The 16,519-nt window shown below is 64.3% G+C and overlaps 5 protein-coding genes across 5 annotated transcripts; 2 read left to right on the forward strand and 3 right to left on the reverse strand.

The window, feature by feature from the left end:
- Positions 1-1,901: 1,901 nt before the first annotated feature.
- Positions 1,902-3,241, reverse strand: AMSG_00309 (CMGC/CK2 protein kinase). The gene has a single exon (XM_013907711.1). The coding sequence runs from the start codon at positions 3,074-3,076 to the stop codon at positions 1,949-1,951; it is 1,128 nt and encodes a 375-aa protein (XP_013763165.1). The 5' UTR covers positions 3,077-3,241; the 3' UTR covers positions 1,902-1,948.
- A 31-nt stretch (positions 3,242-3,272) lies between these two features.
- Positions 3,273-4,895, reverse strand: AMSG_00310 (uncharacterized protein). Its single transcript, XM_013907712.1, has 2 exons — positions 4,591-4,895; positions 3,273-4,498 (listed from the first exon to the last, which is right to left on the reverse strand). Exons 1-2 carry the CDS (start codon positions 4,825-4,827, stop codon positions 3,302-3,304), a joined length of 1,434 nt encoding a protein of 477 aa, XP_013763166.1. The 5' UTR covers positions 4,828-4,895; the 3' UTR covers positions 3,273-3,301.
- Positions 4,896-4,997: 102 nt separating this feature from the next.
- On the forward strand, positions 4,998-6,978 carry AMSG_00311 (nucleoside diphosphate-linked moiety X domain-containing protein 17; the record flags this gene model as incomplete). Its single annotated transcript, XM_013907713.1, has 1 exon — positions 4,998-6,978. One exon carries the CDS (start codon positions 4,998-5,000, stop codon positions 6,936-6,938), a length of 1,941 nt encoding a protein of 646 aa, XP_013763167.1. The 3' UTR covers positions 6,939-6,978.
- On the reverse strand, positions 6,950-8,089 carry AMSG_00312 (RNA recognition domain-containing protein containing protein). The gene is made up of 2 exons (XM_013907714.1): positions 7,951-8,089; positions 6,950-7,829 (listed from the first exon to the last, which is right to left on the reverse strand). The coding sequence occupies exons 1-2, from the start codon at positions 8,073-8,075 to the stop codon at positions 6,998-7,000; spliced, it is 957 nt and encodes a 318-aa protein (XP_013763168.1). The 5' UTR covers positions 8,076-8,089; the 3' UTR covers positions 6,950-6,997.
- Positions 8,090-8,534: 445 nt separating this feature from the next.
- On the forward strand, positions 8,535-16,455 carry AMSG_00313 (uncharacterized protein). Its single transcript, XM_013907715.1, has 2 exons — positions 8,535-8,568; positions 8,798-16,455. Exon 2 carries the CDS (start codon positions 8,846-8,848, stop codon positions 16,433-16,435), a length of 7,590 nt encoding a protein of 2,529 aa, XP_013763169.1. The 5' UTR covers positions 8,535-8,568; positions 8,798-8,845; the 3' UTR covers positions 16,436-16,455.
- Positions 16,456-16,519: the final 64 nt, after the last annotated feature.

The following is a 16,519-nucleotide window of genomic DNA, read 5'->3' on the forward strand; positions in this document are numbered from 1 at the left end:
GGGGGGGGGGTTGGGGGCGTCTGCGAGTAGATCGAGATCGAGTACTTTGTCCTCGACTTTATGTAGATGTAGCGGTACATGCTGTAGTTGGAGATCAAGCAGGAGAACTCGGAGCTCCAGAAGTGCGAGGTCAAAGTTGAGTCGCTGGTCTCCGACTCGCGCACTCGCGCGCACTGCACCCCGTCCTCGCCCTCACACATAAACACACAAACACACAAACATACACTCGGACATGGGTCGTCGGGGTCGTCAACGACAAGCTCCGCACCGTCCGCGCCCGCCGCTCCTCCGGATCGGTGCCGTACGGCACCTCGCGCGCCTCGCCCCGTGCTCCCAGGTCGGGCATCCTTCAGGTGGGCGTCTACGTGTCGGCCGCCATCACGTGCGGGCGCGCCTCCCACCTCAAGCCGCAGGCCAATCAGGCGTCGCGCAGCGTCGGCCGGTGACCTGGAAGGCAAGCATCATCGACAATGCGTCCGACTTATCGTACCGTTAAGGGCAAAGCAGGTGATGCTCTATTTTCCGACCAGGTGATGCTACAGTTCGATGCCCCTCACTCAGTCGTCGTCGACAGGTACGAGTCCGAGCTCCATCCAGAGCTCGACGTCGAGTCCGAGCCCGAGCCCGAGCCCGAGCCCGAGCCCGAGCCGGAGGTCGAGCCCGAGTCTGAGCTTGAGCTTTGGCCCATTCCGCCAAGGAACGGGTGTTGTAGCGCCGTGTACGAAGTAAGCCGGTCCCGCGCCGGATACTGGAGCAGCGAGTGGACAAAGTCGATGCCGTCGTCGGTGGGGTGGGCATTGGCAGCAGCGGCGGCGTGGGCGGCAAAATCGACGCGCTGCCGGTTGTGGGCGCCGTGTCGCTGCAGGCTCTCCACGCCCCACGCATCGTTGTCGGGCACACCGAGCTCGTCCAGCCAGGCCTGGTAGTCGTCGAGGCCGAGGACCTCGGTGATCCTCGCCATGAGGAGGGCATACCGCTCGAGCCTGTCGACCGAGCCGCGCGGCGCGACAAAGGCGTCGGAGAACAGGCCCGAGCCAAGAACTAACCGTGCGGCCATGACGCCGACAGCCCACATGTCGACGGCGTAGTCGTAGATCGGGACGTGAAGGATAAGCTCAGGCGCTTTGTAAGTGGGAGTGCCCGAGAACGTGGTCTGTGCCTTGCCGTGCCGATACACCGTAGCATAGCCAAAGTCGATGAGCCGAAGGAGCCGGCGCTGGCGATTGACTAGCACGTTGCCTGGCTTGACATCCATGTGTACAATCTGCCGTGCGTGGCAGGCATCCAGCGCCTCCACCAGCATCCGCAGATACATCGCGGCCTCGTCCGCGTTCTCCACCCGCTTGAGCGGCTCCATCACCCCGGTGTACTCGAGCACGAGGGTGTTTGTGGCGTGATGCGGAATGGCGTCGCGGAGACGCACAATGTGCGGCGCACTTGCCAGTCGCCGCAGCATCCGGATCTCGTTGCGGAAGGCAGCATCGAGGCGGGCCCGGCCATCGCCGCGGGTCACCAGCAGATCCATGACCTTGATGATGACCTTGGACTCGGCATTGTTCCACGCACAGTAGACTTTGGCTGTGTGACCACGCGCGAGCAGCTTGACATGCTTCCAGCTCTCTTCCTCTCGCGACTCGCCCAAGCTCGACACGCTTGCCTCCCACCAGACCTCGTCCGACTCGTCCAACAGTTGGGCTAGGTGGTACCGATTCTGTCCGAGCATCTCGAGCGCAGCCGACTTTTTGACATTGCCAAGGACTGGTACATGCCCCGCCTTGCGCCTGCAGCAGCACAAGCTGCAGAACATGGCGGAAGGGTGTAGGCGCGAGTGAGACAGGTGAAGTGAGGCCTAAACGGAGGGCGAGTCGCGGACGACAGGTGCTCCATTTTCGGCCAACAAGCAGCAGACATGGCTTTCACTTGGCGACGCTACCCGAGTCATTTGGTGCTAGTTGCCTTCAGATGTGGGATGGGGGCGGGGGGTGGTGATCGAGCTACGCATGGCGACTCGATCAGGATGGTCCGGCGGAAGATCGACGGTCGATGGATACTCGCCAGGTACGTCGAGCTCCGAGTCGACGCCGGTGGTGGCGATGATTTCGGAGAGACGGTGGTTGAAGAGCGCGTGCTGGGCCTCATCAGCGCGGACGTAGAGGACAACGTCGCGGAGAGTAGCGTCATCGGGAAGGTTCCAGTACTTTTTGGCAAAGTCTGGGGCCGGGCCGTCGGCCTGCGCGCCCGAGTCGATCGACTCGAGCAAAAGGGTGTAGGCCGAGATGGCCTCCTCCTCGAGATAGCCGACGAACCGATGGGCCATTCGCGGGGAAGTGGCGTACATAAGAGCGTAGGCGGTGACGTACACAGCTTGCGCCGCGACGACAAGGAACCGCTCGAGGCGGGTCGGCTCGATGACCGCCATCCAGGTCATCAAGTGCGCGGCCTCGTTCTCGGCCTCCTCCCAGAGGTGCGGGACCCAACCCTTGTCGGGGGTCATCGTCCGCAGCGAGCGCATGTGGCGGAAGGCGCCTGCGACCATGCCGGGGCACGCCGCCACCGTCTCGAGTACACACGCGTGCGAAAGGTACCGATCACGGAAGAACATGTGGGTGAGCGGGCGGAGCATGCTCACCAGAGAAAAGGCGATCTTGTCAGTCACGTTCTGTGGCTTGTAGTGGTTGACCGGCTTGATGGACTCAAGCTCCTCCCGCGACGGCCGGATCGGGTACTTGTCCGAGTGATCGTTGAGCGCGTGATGCCGCTTGTACGCCTTGGCGATGAGCTCTTCCGTCTCACGCGCAATCCAATCGTGGTTCCATTTGGGAACCCTGTAGCGGATGTAGTAATCACTCTCCTCAAAGATGGGCTTGCCCTCCGAGTCTCGTGCAAAGTCGTCGCCGTTGTTGTCGTTGTCGCTCTCATCGCGGGCTGCACCACCACCCGCCGACCCTGCGCCGCTACTCATGGCACGCCGCCAGATCACGGCGCTCATGCCCGCGGCTGACTTGGGTGTCAGTCCAGCCAGGCGTGGTCCGATGCGAGTGACGGCCAACGGTAGGAAGACTGCTGTGCGGAACATGTGTCGAGCTTGCTGGGGATATGTTCTGTGTCAAGTGTGCGTGTGAACGCAGCTTTGCTGCCAGTTGTGCAACATTTTGAGTGTTTCGCCCATGACGCGCAGGTGAGCGGCGAAACTGTGCCGACGCGACAAGGCGCGCGAGTTGGGTAATTGTGGGTCGGTGGGCTAACAGGGACAGAGTTGCAGCTAGTATGAATGCTGGTGCAGCGGGTTTGTGCAATGCTGCTACAATTCGGGGATGTCGTCGGCGGCGGCCTCAAGCTGCGAGCGACGATTGCCTCGCTTGATGGTGTCCCACTTCTGCTTCTCGCGCTCCTTCTGCTGGGCCTTGGCAGTCCGCTCGACGCGCTCGGCCTCGGCGTCGAGGTCATCGAGGGCGGCTTCGATGAGCTCGACGAGGAGCTCGCCCTGGTAAGTGAAAAACACGTGGGTTTTGTCTTCGTAGGTGCCGTCTTCGCCTGGCTCCGACTCGGTGAGGACGCACGAGAACGACTCCTGGGTAAACTCCCAGTCCTTGACTTGCGACCAGTGGTAGAAGTACAGGTACTTCATCTTGAGCAGGTCGACCATGAACAGGCCGTCGGCGTTGACACCGAGGACGACGCCGGACTCGAACGGGTGCTCAAACATGGACTCGCGGTCGTAGTTGTAGACGGCCTCGAACATGGTGGCGTTGTGGGTCTTGAACTGGCGCACCCGCTGGAGGTAAAGAAGCTGGCAGATGAGCTTGTCCTTGCCGGCGAGCTCGGCGTGCTTGGGCTGAACAAGCTTGAACCACTCTTTGTCCTTCTTCTTCTTGGCCAACCGCGGGGCTATGAGCTTCTTCATCGGCACAAAGTTGACCTTGTGCAGCTTGGGGTTGTAGTCGCCAAACTTGATCTGCATGTACAGGGCGGCGAGCTCGACGGCATCGTCGGCCTTGGCCTCGGGGTAGTACGCGTTGAGCATCCACTGATGCGCCTGCTTCCACAGCGTGTCGACAACCGCCGGGTGCCAAGGGTTGCCCGGCGACGGGAACTTGCGCTCGTACGGCTTGGCGAGGAGGGCGGTAGTGCGGAAGAAGATCTTGCACGGCGGCTCCTTGATCTTGCCCTTCTTCCGCTTGGCCTGCTTGGCGCGGTACCACGGCTCATCAAGCACGTTCGAGTACTGCCGCATCAGGTTCTTCCACCCCGACATGAACTCAAACGGCCGATCCTCGTCTGAGAGCTCGAGCTCGACGTCGTCGCCGCAGACCCAGATGGAGAAGCACTCGGGCCCGCGAAACTCGGGCCCCATCTCTGCCTCATCAGCCGGTCGCATTCCGATCTTGATAGCAAACAAGTCCCGCAGCTGCCCCGCCGTGATGTCCTCTGTCACCTGCAAGTTCTCATACTCACCGTCCACAAAGTGGACTTTGACCGTCACCGCGTTGGACGCCGCCTGAGCAAGGAGCCGAGAGAGGTGAGTGGGCGAGTGGAGAGTGGAGAGGGAGGGGAGGGGAGGGGAGGGGAGGGAGGGGGTTCTTGGCGTACCATAGTTGAGGAGTGGTGGTGTGGTAGAGTGGTGGTGTGGTGGTGTGGCCGTTGGCTGTGGCTGTCCGTGGGTATGGCAGGTGTGAATGGTGGTTGTGGTGGTTGTGGTTTCGAGAGAATGTCGGTGTCCGAATTCGGCAACGAACGATTGGGCAAAAGTGCCATGGATGGACGGATGGAGGGACCAAACGGGAGAACGAATGAACAATGATGAACAATGAATGACCGAACGACCATCCATGGCAGCCATCATGTCCAGTCATGTCCAAGCAGAGTGCGACTCACGCAGGCTTACCCCCCCCCCCCCCCCCCCCCCCCCCCCCCCCGCGCGCCTTGCACGTCAACAACTGATACAGCACTTGTCTCGCATTACCGCACACACCCACACACAGACCTCCGGTCAGGTCATGTGTATTCTGTTTGCACTGATCGAGGCCACAGGCTCGTTTGAGTCTGTGGTCGTCCATCTCCGTGACGAAGACCCGGACAGACCCACTTTGCCGCCGCAGTTGGGCCAGCCGGCGTATGCTGCGATGCCGGAGCGGAACGAAGCTGGCAGGTCGAGCAATGAGCCAGAACCGAGCGAAAGCACCGTTTTTCCTCCCAACATCGTGGCTGGACTTGATGTGCAAGCGGGCGGGACGTGGATGGGCTTCAATCGGGCGACAGGCACGCTGGTAGCGCTGACCAACGTCCGCAACAAACACTTTCCGCCGCCGCCGGCAGACGTCCGCGCCTCGCGCGGCGACATTGTTCGCCGGTTGCTTGATGTGCCTCTGCTCGAGTATGTGCGCTCCGCTGGCATCGATCCGGCGGCCCATCCAGACTGGGCGACGGCAGATCCGCGGGTCGAGCTCGATCTCGGCGCCGCGTACTCGGGCTTCAACATCTTGCTCCTCGACGCGTACAACCCGGACTCTGGTGCATTCACACTCTCCAACTGCTCGCGATCACGGTTGCAGCCGTTTGATGGTCAGCGCGCGCTGCTCTGCAAGGTCGGAGGCAAGCATGTGGCGTTCTCCAACGGCGTTCTCGGCGACTCGTGGCTCAAGGTCGAGTGGCTGGCGAGCCACCTCGCGCCCGCCATTCGCGCTCTGCCGCGCGAGGCCTCGATCGACGATCTGCTAGCCGCTGTCGAGCCACTGCTTCTCACCGAGACTAAGTTCACGCCCGCCGAGCTCGACGCCGCCGAGGGTGATGTCGCCGACTCGCCGTGGGCGTCAAGTCAAGAGTACTTTCTGCGCGGCAACGTCTTTGCCGCGCCCGGCCGGATTCTGGACCAGAATACGGTGACGCGTGCGCTCAGCATCGTGGTGACTACCCAACACACCGTCTCGTACGCATACACGAGTACCCATCCGCTGCCCGACCCGCGGCCGGAGCGACTCGAGTGGACGGTCGCACAGTATCCCCGCCACAGGCATGTATCCGGCCGGCCGCAGCTCGCGATCGGGCCCTCGCTTGCCGACGCAACCGTAGCAGCATTTGGAGCGTGCTTTGTCACTTTGCTCGGTGCGCAGCTCCCGAGTGCCGACGCCGAGCAAGTGGCATCGCTCATCGAGGGTGTGGCGACCTGCACCGTTCCGGTGGAGCTCGTCCACGACGTCGACACCGGTAGGACTACAATTGTGCGCGAGGGTGGGGCCGGCGAGGCGGAGGCGCTTGGTCCGCTCCCGCTCGGCCACTACAGCCAGCCGCTCTTCTCGCATGGCCACACTGCAGATGCGTGTCTGCTCGACACGGTTGGGTTTGTCTTGGATGTCGCACCGGTCGCGCTGTGCGCCGCGGTGCTAGTCTTTGACGCGGCGGGCGCAGTCCTCGCAACTCGCCGCCACACCGGCCCAATCTTCCCGCTCAAGTGGGTGTTCCCCGGTGGACGCGTCGATGCGGGTGAGTCTCTGCCTTGCGCTGCTGTCCGCGAGCTTTACGAAGAGACCGGGCTGCAGATTGCGCCAGAGATGCTGACCCCGATCGGAGTCTGGGAGTCCCACCTGGCCACCATCGAGCGCGCATATGCTATCGTGTACTTTGCGGCAACGCTGCCCGACTCACCGCCGATAGAGTCGCTCACCTTTCCAGCAGCCGAGGTCTCGCTCGCCGCCTGGATTCCGGCGACGTGGCATGAGACCATCATCGCCGACGACGACACACTCGCGCCAGGGGCCTCGCAAGCAGCGCGCGCGCTCGAAACGGTGGGCCTGGTGATTGGCGCCGATGGAAGCCGAGCAGCCCAGGTCTCGTGCGAGCAGCTCCGGGTGCTCCGGCACGGCGATAGCGGCATACTCGAGGAGCTTGCGGTCGGGCACAAGTTTGCGCTCGCGCTGGTCATGGCGCAGCGAGCGAGGTGAGGTTCTGTGGGCGGATTAACACGCTGTGGTTCATTACGGAGCGGAGCGCGAGAGCACGACTACTTGGCAAAGAGCGAGGAGAGCTGCTGCTCGATGGCGTTGATGGCGGCGCGCTGGTCAGGCGAGAGGGCAGCAAACTGCTGCGGAGTCATGGAGAGGACCTCTGTGAGGATGGCAGTGTTCTCCTCACCGAGGGTGGCGAGAATGAGCTGCGGGTTGATGTTGGAGAGCATGTGCAGGAGGCCGGCAGTGCTGAACGCGCCCGGCTGGCCCTGCGGCGGCGGGCCCGGCGGCGGGGCGCCACCTGGCGGGGGATGCATACCCTGGGTGTGCGGCGGCGGCGGGGCGCCAGCCATGGGTACAGCCATCTGGCCAGGCGCGCCCGGCTGGCCGGCCTGCGGCTGCGGCGGGCGCGGTGCAGCCTCCTTAGCCACAAAGGCGTCGACGTCCAGGTTAGGAATCAAATCCTCCAGGGTGAGCATCTGCACAAAGGCCCACGACAGCGTGGGGTTCTCTCGCAGAACGGCCTGAGCGTCGTCTGGATGGATGTCAACAAACGAGCGCATCTTGGCCACAAACTCACGCCGCTGCGCCGAGGTCATCGACTCGACAACAGCAAGAACCTGCTCCAGCGACGCCTTCTCCATCATCATCTCGGGCCCACGCCGCGGACCCCCCAGGACTGCTCCTTGATTGGACCCAGTCATCGGTCCAGGCCCACCGCCCGTGCCCCCGCCGCTCGGCGCAGACTTGCGAGTGTCTTTCTCAGCGTAGTCCAGCCGCAGGGCCCTGCCGCCGACCTCCACTCCCTTCAAGTTCCTCAGGGCCGACTCGACTGTAGCACGATCATAAAACTCGCAGAAGCCATACCCCTTTGCCTTACCCGTCTCCCTACGCCATAGAACTTCCCATGTGAGTCATTCATCCCCGTACCCCAAGTCTCCAACGCGCCCGCGCTCTGCACCAAAAACTGGCATCTCGCCTCACTCCCCGCCAGCCAGCCACAACGTACTTGTCCATCTGAATACGAACCGACTTGACCGGGCCTGCGTTGGACATGACCCTCCGAATGTCCTCTTCAGTAGTGTCAAAGGGGATGTTGCCCACAAAGACCGTAAACTCGGCACGGCGTGACATGGTCGGCCTTGACGAGTCGGGTGGTGTCGACCGAGTGCAGGGCAGACAGAGCTTCGGGAGTGCGACCGGGCTGGGGCTGGGCGGACCAGCGGGCGAAGCTTGCTCGGCCGTCTTGATCGTGGCAGCAGGATCAACGATCCCATGTGGCCGTAATGTCTCGTGCTGCCGAGCCGACTCTGTGCTGTACCGCATCTTGCGCATCGCCAGGGGAGGGCGAAGAAAGGACGCTCCGCATGGCCGGCTAATGCACGCGATCACATGCAGCTCTACCTCCCCCTCCTCCGACCACACTCACGTTGTTCCACCCTCCGCACTCGCATCACATACTCTCAGAGTATCGTCATCATCGGCAAGTGTTGGTCCATCTGGATCCCCATCGCCCGATTCAAAACGAGTGCCGAGAGGCATCAACGGCAGGGCGCGACGAGTTTGGCAAAGACGGCCAGCGAGCGCACGACACTGCACGCCAAGCACAGGCGACCACACACTTTGGGTATGTACATGGTGATATACACATTTACCACTGCTATGGTGCCCCGTCCCATGCTGTCGAGGTTGCAGGGTTGTGCGCGGTGGCGGCGGAGGTGGAGGGGGTGTCGGTGGCGGGGCCGTGTGGCGCCGACGTCAAATTTTGGTTGGCCAACAGAGAGCGAGGCCGAGAAGCAGTCCAAGTGCAACAGCGACTGACACATGGGAGAGCGTGGTGGTCTGGGAGGGTGTAGGTACCGTGTGTGACGGTTGTAGCTCTGTGTCGCGTGTATTCTCAAAGTATGGACGAGGATATTGACCTTTCGTTCGATGCCGGCCTCGATGATGTCGACAACCTCATCGCAGACGTCGAGCTCTCCGACTCGGACCAGGTGCTAGATGACGTGGATCTCGACGATCTGGATGATCTCGGACTTGACGATGTCGATCTTGGTGGCGGCAGCGACGATCTCGGTCTGGGTGGCAGCGACGACCTTGGGCTGGGCGACAGCGACGACCTTGGGCTGGGCGACAGTGACGACCTTGGGCTGGGTGGTAGTGACGACCTGGGGCTGGGCGACAGCGATGATTTCGACCTTGGCGATGGGAGCGACGACTTTGATCTGGGCTCGGATGAGCCAGACGTTGGCGACGATGACGAGTTTGCCGATCTCGATCTCGGTTCTGGCGACCTCGAGGTCGATGACGACGATGCCGAGATGGAGGCACTTCTTCGCGAGGCTGAGGCTGCTGTGGACCTTGACGATGCGGAGGAAGAAAGGAATTTGGAGCCAGAGCCTGTTGCCGATCCCGTGGCCGAAGTTGAGCCCGTGGCCGAGGTCGAGCCCGAGCCTGTGGCCGAGTCCGAGCCCGTGGCCGAGCCCGAGCCTGTGGCCGAGCCCGTGGCCGAAGTTGAGCCCGAGCCTGTGGCCGAGCCCGAGCCTGTGGCCGATCCCGAGCCTGTGGCCGATCCCGAGCCCGTGGCCGAGCCCGAGCCTGTGGCCGAGCCCGAGCCTGTGGCCGAGCCCGAGCCCGTGGCCGAGCCCGAGCCTGTGGCCGAAGTTGAGCCCATGGCCGAGCCCGAGCCCGTGGCCGAAGTTGAGCCCGTGGCCGAGCCCGAGCCTGTGGCCGAACCCGAGCCCGAGCCTGTGGCCGAACCCGAGCCTGAACCCGCAGTGTCTGCCAATGACTACGGTGTTGCGGACGTGGATGAGGCATTTGACGCTGATGCTAATCAAGAGTCTGATATGGTGGCTGATCCTGATCTCGATTCCATCGACCTCAACGAGCCCGCTGTTGGCAACAACGCCACATCCATCGACCTCGACGGCAACAATGCCGATCCCACCAACTTTGACATCCTTAACGATACCGAGCTCGATAGTGGCGCATCTGCAAAGTGCAACAACGAGACCCACCCCCCCATCACCGAAGACGATGGCGAGCTCGTGATTAACTTGCCGCGCAACTCGTCGTCCGCCGACTCACTCGAGCTGGAGGCGGCAACGAGCCCGACTCTCGCGCCGTCAGCGTCCGAAACCGCGATCAACGAGGCTGCGGCTGCGGCGCTGGCCTCGTCGCCACCGCCCGACGCCATGCCCGACCTTGTCGAACTCAACGCCGAGCTGGACAACATTCTCTCACCGGAGCGTCACGTCGACACGCCGTCGCGCGCTCGCCCCATCCGGCCCAAGCCAAAAACCACTTTTGTCGAGCTCCAGCCGCACCGCACCCTCTCCAAGGAGCAGTGGGAGGAGAAGGTTCGCCGTGACCGTGAGTTTGAAGAGACCAAGCGTATCAATCGCGAGGCACGCATCCAGGCCGAGCGTGATGCTATCGGCAAGGCGCCCGCCATGAAGCGCACAGCCTCGGCGCGCAAGTACGAGGAGAAGCTCGCGCGCGAGTCGTTTTTGGAGCGGACGCAAAAGGCCGAGGCCCGTCGCCGCCGCCGACAGCAGGAACTCATCGCTGCCGCCGCCATCGAAGGCAAGCCGGTGCTCTCCTCCGGCACTCGTGCCATCCTGCAGCAGTCAGCCGACGAGCGCACGTTCCAGGACCGTGTCCGCGACGCCGTCATTGCCCGTAAGGCCTCGCGCAACGCCCCGCCACCAGAGGTTGAGCCGCCCACCCCGGCTCTCTCCTCCGGCTCCAAGCGCATTCTCAAGCAGTCGACCTACGCGCGCCCGTTTATGGAGCGTCTCGAGGATGATCTCGAGCGCCGCAAGGCCCGCCAGGCAACGACCGAGGCCGCGCTTCCGAAGCCGCGTCCTCTTGTCCCGTCGGGCCGCCCATCCAAAGTCCCACGCAAGGGCCGCGCACCCATCTCGGAGCTGCCGTTTACTCAGCGGATGAAGCTTGCGCAGCAGCGCAAGGCCGAGCGCCTCCGTCGCATCAAGGAGGACGCCGACGCCGCGTGCACATTCAAGCCGAAAATCTCGTCCAAATCGAAGCGTCTCTCCAAGCTCAACACTCAAGACGTCCCGGTCTTTGAGCGCATGCAGATTGCGGCTGAAGAGCGAAAGCTCAAGCTGCTCGAAAACGAAGCCAAGGCCGACGCGATCAAGCGCGCCGCCGAGCTCCTCGAGCTTCAGCAGTGCACCTTCAAGCCGAACATCACCGCCCACGCCGCGGCCATGGACTCGTCGTTTGAGCTCGGCGTCGACGCATACATCGCCAAACGCAACGAGGAGCGCGAGTGGGCCCGCCAGTTTGCGGAGCGCCAGTTCACCTTTCAGCCGCAGCTCGAGCGTGCTCGCCACGAGTACGACGCCACCCGCAACGTCGAGGCCGCCCACGACCACGCACATCACCACGCGTCGCCCAAAGGACTCTCCCCTCTTGCCCGCGGAAAGGGTGGGTCGTCGGCATCTGCCTCACCGGCGTCGAGCTGGAACATTGCCGGGGGCGCCTCGCCGTCAAAGCGCAGGCCCAGGCCTGCGCCTGCGGCTGCACGCCCTTCGCCGCGCAACAAGCGCCAGGCGCCACGTCAGGCTCGCCGCAACCCCGGCCTTGCCTCCACCCGTCGCCCGCCCAAGTCGGCCCAGCCCGGCCCTCGTGCCGAGCGTGCTTCCTCGCCGGGCATCGACGAGTCGGCGCTCTCGCTGCCGCCGCTCGACGAGTCGATGGGCGGGCCCGAGACCCAGGCGCCGCCGGCGTCAAAGGCGGCAACGCGGTTCAGCTCGGCTGGGTCTAGTGATGACACTCCTCCGCCTCAGACTGCCAAGCCTGTTGCCGCCCCGCCTGCCGACGGCGCCATCCTCCGCAAGGCCTCCAAGCTCCGGACGAGGCCCTGGGTCTACCGCTATCCGTTGCAGTCGGGCGGGTGGGTTTTTGTCGACGCCGCAACGCTCAAGCACTCGCGCCGCAAGCCCGGTCCGTCCGCCGTGGTTGTCCGGCGCGACGATGCAACTCGTGACGATCCGTATTGGCACGAGGCGTGGGATGCGGCCGCGGCTGCGCCGTTCTACGTCGATCCACTCTCTGGCGCCGAGCGCGAGAGCCGCCCAGACTCGTCGCGAATTGTCTCCATGCACCAGTACTACACCCTCAACCACGACAAGAAGAAGGGCGCCAACTACTACTACAACCCGATCACCGGTCAGCTGTCGTGGAACACCCTTCCGCCGGGTGCGCGTCTCATCGACCCGGACACCCCAGTCTACTACGTGTACGAGGGCGAGCTCGGCTCCGAACACACCTACTTTGAGCCACTCAAGCAAGAGTCGAGCTGGAAGGCCCCGCCAGAGTCGGCGCTCTGCATTCCAGCTTCCCCCGACTGGCTCTTTGCCTACCCGTCGAAGAACAAGAAGAAGACGTTTTACTACAATCCAGTGACGATGAAGGCCACATCACGGACACCCGAGGACGACGCGGTGGTCATCGCTGTTCCGCGCAAGCCACACAAGATCCACCGCGCGCCACCGGGTGTCGACAAGCCGTCACCGGACGCGTCGCCGGCTCCAGCTCCGCTTCCGTCGCCAGATGCATCGCCGGTTCCGCCGGCCAGTGCACCCGCCAGCCCGCCAATCAGCCCGCCGACGACCGCCACCAAGCGGATCAAGCATCGGATGCGGGTCAAGACCAAGGTCTCGCCGTCGCCGGCCAAGCTCGCAAGCGCCAAGGCTGCCGCCGAGCTCGCCGCGCGCGAGCTGGCTGCCCGCGAGCCGAGCCCGCCGCCGCCGCCGCTTGACGCGCTGTACTACGCCTTTGACCTTGGCGACAAGACGCTGTACTTTAACCGCGAGCGCATGGCGTCGGCATACGCACTGCCGGACGACGCCACCGAGGTTGTGGAGGACATCACCTCAGAATGGTGGTTCGAGTACGAGTCGCATCCGCCGTCGACCGAGCTCTCGTTTGAGCACGGCGAGCCGGCCGACCTTGCGCCGCCGCTCAAGTTTTACTACAACCCGGTGACTGGCGAGCGCCGTGAGGAGCACCCGCCGCCGGGCACGACCGTGGTCCTCGCTGACCACTCGCGGGTGGAGACGACTGTGTACGACATCGAGTACGAGGCCGCGGCCGCCCGACGTGCAGCTGAACAGTCGGCTATCGAGGCCGACCTCGCCGCGCACTGTCAGGACAACAACATGGCGCTCTCGCCGCTGCAGTCGGCCATTGATGCCGGCTACGCAGGATATGCCGCCGCCGCTGACGCGCTCACGCGTGAGCTCGATGCGTCGTCGGCTGCGCGAGTCGCGTCGGTCGACGCCATCGTGCGCCGGTCGTCGCCAGCCGCCGCTGCAGCTGCTGGCGATGACGGACTCTCGGCGCTTGAGCGCGAGATCAACGCGTCGGCGCGGGCGCGACTTTCGGCACTCCGCGAGCCCGCGCGCCACATAGGGGCTCTTGCGGGCCCGCGGGCGTTTGCACTCGACTCTCGCGAGGCGCTTGGAGCCGCAGTCACCTCGACCCGTTGGTTCTACCGCTTGCCCGATGCTGCGGCTCCGGGCTCGTTTGTCTTTGTCAACCCGTACACGCTCAACTCCGACACGTCTGCGGCTGTCTTCCGGGGCACCGAGCCGCCTGCCGCTCTCCGCGCCGCAGTTATCGATGTGACGCCGGCGCTTGCGGCGCGAGTCTTCTTTGAGTTGTGGGACGCATCGACCAAGGCGCCGATGTACATTGCTGGTGCGCGGCCGGACACGCTGCTGCCGGCGTCAGCCGTTGCTGCCTGTAATGCGCCGGTGGTCATCAACTGGCACACCTACGTCTACTCGGGCTACGACGACCTCTCGACGGCGGCGCTCTCATCGCTGTCGTTCTTTGAGCCGCTGACTGGCCGGCAGTTTGTGGGCCAGTCGGCGCAGCCTGCGTTTACCTGCTCTGTCGCCGACCATCCGAACGTGTGGTATGTGGTCCGGGATGGGCAACACCCGCAGTACTACAACCCGGTGCTTGGCCATTGCACTTGGCTGGCGCCGAGTGAGCCTGTCGACGATGCAACGCCGATTTTGGTCGAGCTCGGATCGCGCGAGGTGTGGTTCGAGTATGACATGTCGCTCGAGGCCGAGATCGGGCACGTCTTTGTGGCGCCGCTCGGGACCGGGCCGACCCGCTTTGCCTACGACAAACCGGCGGGCAGAGTCGAGTCCGACTCGCCGCCGGCCTCGCTCGACGCGCTCATGGCGACGCCGCTGGTCATTCCAGCACCGTCGGACAACTCGCCGGCATACTGGAGCGCCAAGCGGTCGGCGAGCTCGGCATTTTACAAGGCATCTGCTGCGAGTGGACGGCATTCGCCGTCGCGCCGCGCCGGGCCGAGCCCGACCGCGGCGTTTGTGTCGAGCGCAAGCTCGTGGTACGAGTATGCTGCGCCGGCCGGTGACGGGCGCACCATGTACTTTCAGCCGTGCTCAGGTGTGTGGTCGTGGGACGGTCCGCCGGTCGGTGGGCATGTCGTGCAAGAGTCGGACGCGTCGTGGTGGTTCGAGTACTCGGCGCGCGCCAGTGGGGCGACGGCAGTGTACTTTAATCCTGCGATGGTGGCCTGGGAGTCGGCGGTGCCGGCGTCGGCGACTGCGGTGGTTGATGCAGCGGGAAGTGTCGCGCACGCGCCCGGACGGGCACCTGCCACAGCCCGCGCGCCAGCAGCAGACAGCAAGCTTGAGGCCGAGTACGCGTCGTTTGCAGCCGAGCGCGAAGCGGCCCAGGCGGCACTCGAGGCCGAAATTGGCGCTGGCGTGGGTCGGCAGGGCACGGACGCGCTGGCGGCAGACCTCGATGCGATGACCGCGCACGACTCGGCGGCCAAGTCTGCGATCGAGTTGGAGCTCGACGCGATGCTGGCGGAGCAGCTGGGGAGCGGGGAGGTTGAGTTTGGCGGCGACGATGCGGCGACTCGCGAGCTCGAGCAGCAGCTCGACTCGGTGCTCTCGCAGCGAATGTCGGAGTTGAACGACCTCGACGCGTCAGCCGAGTCGCCGCACTCGGCGCCGCACCGGCGGATTGTGTTTTCGCCGGCGTCGCGGAGCCCGGTGCGGCGGGCGGCGCCGCCGCCGAGCACTGACAACGAGAATCTCGCGCGCAAGTTGGAGAACGAGCTCGCGGGTGATGGTGTGCCCGAGCCAGAGCCCGAGTATGAGTATGGATACGAGTACGAGTACGAGGAGGTGGAGGTGGAGGTGACACCGCCGACGCCGGCGCCGGCAGCGGCAGCTCCACAGCCGGACCCTGCGCTCGAGGTCACGGCCGCCGACCGGTACTCACCGGTACTGGCGGACCTCGACGAGTCGTCGGACGTCGACGACTCGCTGCTGGACCTGGAGTCGATGGTGACGCCGGGCGAGGCAGTCGAAGAGCCGCTGAAGAAGGACGCGCCTCGCGGCAAGGACGCGTTTGTGCTCTCGGACTCGGACGACGACGGCATGGGCAAGGGCAAGGCTGGTGGTGAGAGTCAAGGCGACGACGATCTGCTCGATCTTGGCGACGACCATGACGACGAGGTGCTCGACCTCGAGGAAGAGTACCTCGATGTGGTGCCTGATGCTGCTGACGTGTTCGACGTGGATCATCAGCGTGATCTCGACGCGCCGCTGGATGCGGACGAAGAGCTCGACGCGCTTATTGACGACGACATCGACGCACTGCTTGCCGGCTCGGGCGATGACGACCTGGGCAGCGTTCCTCAGACACCGCGGGACAAGGGCAAAGACGAGGCCGACGACGAGGACGCCCTGCTCGACGAGGTGCTCGCGGCGGAGGTCGAGACGTCTGCAGTCTCAGACACGGTGCTCCTAGACGACGGCGACGGGCGGCTGTTGGACGAGCACGACCTCGATGCGCTACTCGACGACATCGAGCTTGACGACGCGGACGATGCGGTGCCGGGCGCTGGAGCGGACGCGGGCGACGACGACCTGGCCGAGTTTATGGCGGCGGGCGTGCACGGGAACGCGTCGTTTGACGTGACGTCGTTCATGGCGGCAGCTGACGGCGGACGCAACAACTCGGGTGGTGCGCTCAAGGTGGAAGACCTCTCCGCGCAGGCACGGACGCCGCCGCGGTCACCGGGCTCGGCGCGCACGATCGAGAAGCTGCGGGCTGAGCGGACGCCGTCGCGGCGTGTTTCGTCGCCGGTCGCGGTGCTCTCGCCGTTCAAGCTCGATCCTCTGCCGGACTTTGAGTCGTCGCTCCTCGCGTCGTCGATGGGCGCGTCGGGGCATGCGTTCAAGGTCGGCGACGTCGTGTCTGTCCGTGGCGAGGAGGGCACGGTCCGGTACATCGGCGCCACCCACCGCCCGGGCATCTGGGTCGGCATCGAGCTCCACCAACCGGTAGGCTTTTCCAACGGCACCCTCCGCGGAGTCCACTACTTTGCCTGCCCTGATCGGTGCGGCAAGTTCTGCAAGCCGTCATCGCTAACCCTTGTCCGCTCTGCTGATAACGGATGAAATGAAGATGTGTATTCTGAGCCGTAGTTGTGTATGCTGACTGTGGCGTGTAGCTAGCCGCGGCGACCAGCCAGTTGTCGTACC

Source organism: Thecamonas trahens (genome assembly GCF_000142905.1).
Source record: "Thecamonas trahens ATCC 50062 unplaced genomic scaffold supercont1.1, whole genome shotgun sequence".
In the NCBI taxonomy this organism is placed as follows: domain Eukaryota; order Apusomonadida; family Apusomonadidae; genus Thecamonas; species Thecamonas trahens.